The sequence below is a fragment of the Culex pipiens genome, chromosome 2, assembly GCF_016801865.2.
Source record: "Culex pipiens pallens isolate TS chromosome 2, TS_CPP_V2, whole genome shotgun sequence".
In the NCBI taxonomy this organism is placed as follows: Eukaryota; Metazoa; Arthropoda; class Insecta; order Diptera; family Culicidae; genus Culex; species Culex pipiens.
The window spans coordinates 157,275,421-157,283,473 of record NC_068938.1 but is presented as its reverse complement, the minus strand read 5'-3'; the positions used below and the strand labels follow the sequence as shown (position 1 = coordinate 157,283,473).

Genomic DNA, 8,053 nt, shown 5'->3' with positions numbered 1-8,053 from the left:
TAAATTAGTGCACATGTTTGCCCACTTTTGGAAAAAATATTTTTGAAAAGCTGAGAAAATTCTCTTTATTTTGCTCTTTTGAACTTTGTTGATACGACCCTTAGTTGCAGAGATATTGCCATGCAAAGGTTTAAAAACAGGTCTGGTCTGATTTACAATTTTTAAATATGAAAAAATCGTGAAATTTTCCGATTTTTTCGAAAACAATATTTTCAAAATTTTAAATCATGGCTAACATTTCAAAAGGGCGTAATATTGAATGTTTAACCCTCGCGATCAATATTTCTAGTTTTTGGAAAAATCAGTATTGATTAAAAAAAAATCATAACTCGGTCAAAGATTTTTTGCACAACCTGAAAATTCTGAAAAGTTGGCATTTGATGTCCTTTAAAACAAATAAAAAAATAAAAAAATATTAAAAATAGTGTTTTTTTTGCAAATTAAGTTTCAGTGACAAACAGTTAAATTAAAAATCAACAATTTTTCTACTGTTTATCATTTTTTTTTCAGTGTAGTCCTTATCCAAACCACAACTTTGCCGAAGACACCAAATCTATCAAAAAAATTCCTTCAAAAGATACAGATTTTTGAATTTTCATACATCATTTTTGTATGAACAGCTGTCACATTTGTATGGAAAATTGTATGGACAAACTAATGATGCAAAATGGCTTCTTTGGGCATACCGAAGGCACTTAAAAAGTTTCAGCCGGATTAAAAAATACAAAAATTAAAATTCAAAGAAAAAACGACCGATTTCGTAGAGAATTGCTCACCTATCAAAGTCACCCCATTTTACTGAAAATTATTTAAACCATTAAAAACGTAGATGAAAAAATGATACCTACTATTTTAAAATAATTTGAAAAAGAAACTATTGAATCCACTTTGTTCACCTGTCCAACAAAACACGGATAGTGTGGGCGCCATCACGATTCTGTTTTGTCTGACTGGCTGCAAATTCTGTTGCAAAACCTCAACATTTCGTTCTGGCTGCATGACTTCGTGCCCAAAGATCTGGAGTGCCGCAGCTGTTGCACAAACCGTTGGAGATTGTTGATTGCATTGCAGGTTGTGTTGTTTTGCGTGCCTGATAGATTCCGGATATGCACCGCAGGTTTGTTTGGCAAAACCACCACTGTTGCTCTGTTGACAGTTTGCCAATGCAATAATGCATTTGGGACGGGGGGTGATGGGAGGGCGCCGATTTCTGGTTCCGTGGCCGTCAGACCATTTATAGCTGGAGAGGTCCATACGGTCAGCCACGCAAATCTCCCCTCTCGTAAACAGATTTTGTGCTTTGTTTTGCCCGCTGTGGATTGGTCCGGCTGGTATTGATGCCAAAATTGTATTCTAATGCAATTTTTGCATAACACCAACCAGGTTGACATACAGACATCCGACCGACCGACGGAGATTTCAACGGGCACAAAGATCGGAGCGAATGAGGGTGTCAAAATGCAAATATCAACCACGACCTGCCAACGGAACGTGGGTGCCAAATGCCGGCTGTGGTCGGGCTTTTGTGGTTAGACCTGGATTTGGCGATTTAATTGTGGGTGGTTTGAGTTGTGGTTTATTAATTTAATAAGACTTCTGTTTGTTCATGCGGGATGATTTAAGTTGTTGAAAAAAAGTGCATTTTCCGTAATATCCAGCAACCTAGCTTTTTGGAAAGACTCTAAACAATATTTGTACACATGCTTATTTGACTTTTAATTTATGAAAACCAAGAATTCCGTATCAATTTCCATTCCTCAATTTTCACACCACATTTGCCATTTATCTCGCTGCAATTTTCCAAACATCCAAAGTACACTAGTCACAAACAAACAAGGTGTTAATTGGCCTATCGTGGTACAAATTTCGCACCCCCACTTGACAGAAGCATAAGCAGCAGCTCCATTTCCATGCTTTTTGGGAGTTATGAAACCGCAGACTCTGGCGAGATCATCACTTGGCCACACGTGCAGGCGGGCTTGGCGCGAAAAACCAAGGCACGGGGGCAAATGAAAATTGGTGCGCGGTTTTTTTTCGGCCCACGTTGCGCAATCTTACTTGCTCTGATGAGCTGCTGAAGATGTTGTCGAGAGTTCCTGAACAATGGTTGGGTTTTTTGAAAATTGGTTTCGTGGGATTTGTTTGGAAGTCGTTGATGAAATTGTATGACAAACATTTATTTTTTCCATAAAATCTGGTTTAGCTAAACAAGTTGAAGTTCGTTCTATTAACGAAAATCAATCAACAGTTTGTCAAGATTACGCGAGTTATAATCAATTTTGCGTCGATACTGTCTGTTCATCGCTCGATTATTCCAGCAGCAACTCATTGTCCGAATCCATCAAAAATTTCCTAACGTCGATCGGCTTTTGAGTATAGGCTCCCCAATTGAAAACGCAAAACGGTGGAAAAACGCCAAAAATCTGGCAATTGGCATCTCCGATTACGCGAGAAACCTTTTTGGAGGCACTTTACGCGACTGAGTGAAGATGCTGCTCAAATTTCAAGAGGCAAATTTGGGCAGTTGGGAGTGATTTTGCACCAAACCAAAAATGGGTATTTTGTGATGAAAAGTACTTTTCTCACGTGCCCTCTTGGGTGCTGGCTCTGCAATTGGGCGCCAAACAAAAAGCGAAAGGGCTCAAAAAGGGTAATTTCGGTGGGGTTGAATGGAACGGTGATTGGCAATCGAAATCAAAACAAGAGATCTTGTAAGGGCCATTGACTGACTGAAAGCTAATTAGGGGTTGAATTTTTTTAAAGCCATTTGCAAAACTTTGTACCCTTTTTCAGATTTCCAAGCTGAGATTAAAAAAAAAAGTGTTCACGTAATTCATGGATGGTCACTTTTTTTCGAAAAATGGCAAATCATGTTATGGAGAAGATAGAAAATTTAGTAAGTGGTCAAATGATTAAAATATTGTTTTTGGAAAGCATGAAAACTTCTTAAAAGAATATGATTTTTCCAAAACAATATGAACCATTTGCTGTGAAGAATCTACAATCTACTTATATTGTTGGTCTGTATACATTCTTAAAGACATCTTAATGTTGCAAAATCATGGCACACCCAGGACTGGGTATCGGCATTCGGCATACGAGAGGATAAAGAGCACGATTCGGTAGTTAAATGGTACTGTGTGCGGACGGAGAGAAATAAATCCCGAAATCACCGAGAGTACTTTACTCATGGATTCATCTTCAAAAAAGTTCATCTATAAAAAAAAGTACCGGTACCGAGACTCGAACCCAAGACCTTTGGCATATGGGTAATTCTCTACCAACTCACACGAAATCGGGAAAAGTTGCCCCGACCCCTCTTCGATTTGCGTGAAACTTTGTCCTAAGAGGTAACTTTTGTCCCTGATCACGAATCCGAGGTCCGTTTTTTGATATCTCGTGACGGAGGGGCGGTACGACCCCTTCCATTTTTGAACATGCGAAAAAAGAGGTGTTTTTCAATAATTTGCAGCCTGAAACGGTGATGAGATAGAAATTTGGTGTCAAAGGGACTTTTATGTAAAATTAGACGCCCGATTTGATGGCGTACTCAGAATTCCGAAAAAACGTATTTTTCATCGAAAAAAACACTAAAAAAGTTTTAAAAATTCTCCCATTTTCCGTTACTTGACTGTAATTTTTTTTGGAACATGTCATTTTAAGGGAAATTTAATGTACTTTTCGAATCTACATTGACCCAGAAGGGTCATTTTTTCATTTAGAACAAAATTTTTCATTTTAAAATTTCGTGTTTTTTCTAACTTTGCAGGGTTATTTTTTAGAGTGTAACAATGTTCTACAAAGTTGTAGAGCAGACAATTACAAAAATTTTGATATATAGACATAAGGGGTTTGCTTATAAACATCACGAGTTATCGCGATTTTACGAAAAAAAGTTTTGAAAAAGTTACTTTTTGCGTTTCTCTTTGTTTCGTCGTCCGTGTCTGTCGCGGGTGACCATGAACGGCCATGATCGATGACGACCAACTTTTTCAAAACTTTTTTTCATAAAATCGCGATAACTCGTGACGTTTATAAGCAAACCCCTTATGTCTATATATCAAAATTTGTGTAATTGTCTGTTCTACAACTTTGTAGAACATTGTTACACTCTAAAAAATAACCCTGCAAAGTTAGAAAAAACACGAAATTTTAATATGAAAAATTTTGTTCTAAATGAAAAAATGACCCTTCTGGGTCAATGTAGATTCGAAAAGTGCATTAAATTTCCCATAAAATGACATGTTCCAAAATTTTGTACAGTCGAGTAACGGAAAATGGGAGAATTTTTAAAACTTTTTTAGTGTTTTTTTCGATGAAAAATACGTTTTTTTTCGGAATTCTGAGTACGCCATCAAATCGGGCGTCTAGTTTTACATAAAAGTCCCTTCGACATCAAATTTCTATCTCATCACCGTTTCAGGCTGCAAATTATTGAAAAACACCTCTTTTTCGCATCTTCAAAAATGGAAGGGGTCGTACCGCCCCTCCGTCACGAGATATCAAAAAACGGACCTCGGATTCGTGATCAGGGACAAAAGTTACCTCTTAGGACAAAGTTTCACGCAAATCGAAGAGGGGTCGGGGCAACTGCTGTGTGAGTTGGCGGAGAATTACCCATATTGAACCGTGCCTTTGCTGTATGGGCCACCATGGTTCGGTGACAAAGTGGCGCTCATTTGTCCATATAAGCCACTCAATAGGATGAACTGTTCCAATTTGACGAACGAACACTCGAGGGGACTACCCGAGCAGACGGAAATAACTTGGGAAAAACATTTTTTGTTATTTATAACAAATTTTGTTATTCGTCGTTATCAATTTTTTGTTATTGAATTGTTATTGTAATAACAGACTAATAACATTTTTAGTTATTCTTCGAACAAATTTTTGTTATTATTTTTTGCTATTTTAACGACTAATCCGATCATCCCAATAACAGTTGGCGGTATTCTTCCATAACAAAACATGTTTTTTAAAAGTTGTTTTGGCTTTCAATCAATATCAGACCGATAACAAATTTTGTTATGATAACATAAACTATTATTAAACTTTTATGCAAAAATGGATTTTTCATGAAAATTCCATAACACTTTCTGTTATTTTAGCAGTATATGTTATTGAAAAAGCATGGATTTTGTTATTACCGTCTGCCCGGGTATATTCTCGCAAAATATCACTTTCCTCTCGTATCTTTTTGTGAGGACTATCCCCTCGTTCTTTAACTTTGGATGCAAATTAACATGAAACATGTTGAACCACTAATCTCATAATATTCTGAAAAGTCCTACATTTTCATTTTTCTTTTTTGAAAATGCATGATTGAGAGAAAATAAATATACAGAGATGGAGAATACAAATGAGCAAAAATTTGAAAGCTGCAAGTCTTTATTCAGATAGAGGAAGTTTACATGTGGAATTTCAATTCGATCTATCGAGCCATTCTCTACGGAATCGGTCTTTTTTCTATAATTTTAATTTTTGTATTTTTTTATCCGGCTGAAACTTTTTTGGTGCCTTCGGTATGCCCAAAGAAGCCATTTTGCATCATTAGTTTGTCCATATAATTTTCCATACAAATTTGGCAGCTGTCCATACAAAAATGGTGCATGAAAATTCAAAAATCTGTAGCTTTTGAAGGAATTTTTTGATCGATTTGGTGTCTTGGGCAAAGTTGTATTAATAAGGACTACACTGAAAAAAATGATACACGGTAAAAAAATTGGCGATTTTAAATTTCACTTTTTGTTACTAAAACTTGATTTGCAAATCAATGCTCATGCTCATCCTCAAAACTTGATTTGCAAAAAAAAACACTGTTTTTGTATTATTGAATGTTTGGCCCTTCTGAAATGTTAGCCTTGATTTATAAAAATCGAAAATGTTGTTTCCGGAAAGATCGGAAAATTTCACGAATGTTTCATATTTTACCAATCATATTTCAACATTGAATCAGACCATTAGTTACTAAGATATCGACATTAGAAAAAAATCAAAAATATTTTTTTTCAAAAGTTGGCAAACATGTGCACTAATTTTAAAAAATGATTTACTGCGACTATTTTCAAAAAAGTTATCTAAAAATGGCTATAATTTGAAAACGGTGCGCTTTATCAAAATTTCACTAAAATACTTTTTGATTGCAAATTCGATTTCACATCGAAAAATGAAGTTGAAAAGTTTTTGCGACCAATATTTCGATTTTTTGAAAAAAAATCAGTATTGATTCAAAAATTCATAACTCAGCCAAATATTTTTTCCACAATCTAGAAATTTCTGAAAAGTTGGTATTTATTGTCCCCTCAAACATATTGGAAAATGAAAAAATAATTTAAAATAGTGTTTTTTTTGCAAATCAAGTTTTACTGACAAAAAGTGAAATTAAAAATCATAAAAAATTTATTCACCTTGTGTATTTTTTTTTTCAGTGTAGTCCTTATCAATACCTACAACTTTGCCCAAGACACCAAATCGTTAAAAAAAACTCCTTCAAATGATATAGATTTTCGAATTTTTATATATCATTTTTGTATGGACAGCTGCCAAATTTGTATGGAAAATTATATGGACAAACTTATGATGCAAAATGGCTTCTTTGAGCATACCGAAGGCACCAAAAAAGTTTCAGCCGGATTAAAAAATACAAAAAAAATCGAATGACCGAAATCTCAGAGAATTGCTCTATTCATAAAAGTTGTAAACAAACTTTTTTGAAAAGAATGAATTAAAATTTCACATAAATAGATGTAAACTTCCTCTATCTGAATAAAAACCTGCAGTTTTTATATTTTTGTTCATTTGAGTACATAAAAATAAAATAAATACCCTGAATTGCCTATCAGTAAAAAGGTAAGCTTATTTTAAAAAAACCACCGCACCATTTCTTAGTCAGCTGTGTGAATCATTTTAAGAGTAACGTTTTGAAAGAGTTTGCAAATTCATTATCAACTTATTTTTTAGTAAGAGAGTCACGATTCTTTGAATCAAAATTTCATTGTTACTCACATCAATAACAAATCAATTTAAACCCTTTTAAATTGTTACTTTTGACACTCTAGATTCTAGAGTCTAGAACCTTTTTCGCACATCAGCGTCTGCACTAATTTTTGTTCATGGCCACTTTCCGGCAGTTTCGCAATCAGTGCTTCGTTATCTTCAGGTACCGAGTCTTGTTCGCAACCTTGTACTAGTAGATAATGTCCTAAAATTACCTTCAAGAAGTATAAAACGGTACGAAGCCTCGTGCCATGGCCATCAGTTGACCTTCAGGTTTAGCACATTTCACACAAAATTCTCTTCTGATCAAAATGTGGCCACTAGCAGGTACTTTCTAACCATAAAATATTTTTAAAGCAATTTTAACACGCATTCTATTTTAGTACTTCTATCAATTGCCGTGTTACACCTCTCCTACGGTGCTCCCACCGTGAACGAGCAGCTTAATTGCCTTGGCAACCGTGGTACAGTGATCTTCGCTAGTCCTGTCTCGTGTATCGTGTTCCACCTCTGTGACGACGAAACGCTCCACACGGTCTACTGTCCAGTGGGACAAATCTTCGACTATTATTCCCGACAGTGCCGCACTCCAGATAGGGCCGTTTGTGTTCTTGACCTGGTCAGCCGCCCAAATCCGAATCCAACGGCACCAACTCCAACATCGGCACCAACTTTAGCCCCAACCTTGCCACCTACCCCGGCGCCAACCCCAGTCCCAAATCCGGCACCCACTCCAGCCCCAACCGTGTCCACCCGACCTCCCCAGCAGGATGAACCCACCTTCCCGGGGGAACCCCAATGCCCGCCCTGGGACGTCACCCTCTATCCTCATCCAACGGATTGCCGTCGGTTCTACAAGTGCTTCCTGGGTCATCTGTCCACGCTGAACTGCCCGCTGCTGCTGCGCTGGAACACGGAAACGGGCAGCTGCGATTTCCCCTGGAATGTTAGCTGTAATTGATTCCACAACCACAGTCACAGTCGAATAAAGCCTGCTCCATAGTCAATTTTTCTAATTTAAAATTTACGAGCTTTTTAAAATGATTGCTGCTTGAGG

The 8,053-nt window shown here is 36.6% G+C and overlaps 1 protein-coding gene across 1 annotated transcript; it reads left to right on the top strand.

Moving 5' to 3' along the window:
• Window positions 1-1,106: 1,106 nt before the first annotated feature.
• On the top strand, window positions 1,107-8,003 carry LOC128092685 (probable chitinase 10). The gene is made up of 2 exons (XM_052707029.1): window positions 1,107-1,117; window positions 7,354-8,003. Exons 1-2 carry the CDS (start codon window positions 1,107-1,109, stop codon window positions 7,955-7,957), a joined length of 615 nt encoding a protein of 204 aa, XP_052562989.1. The 3' UTR covers window positions 7,958-8,003.
• The last annotated feature ends 50 nt before the right edge of the window (window positions 8,004-8,053 follow it).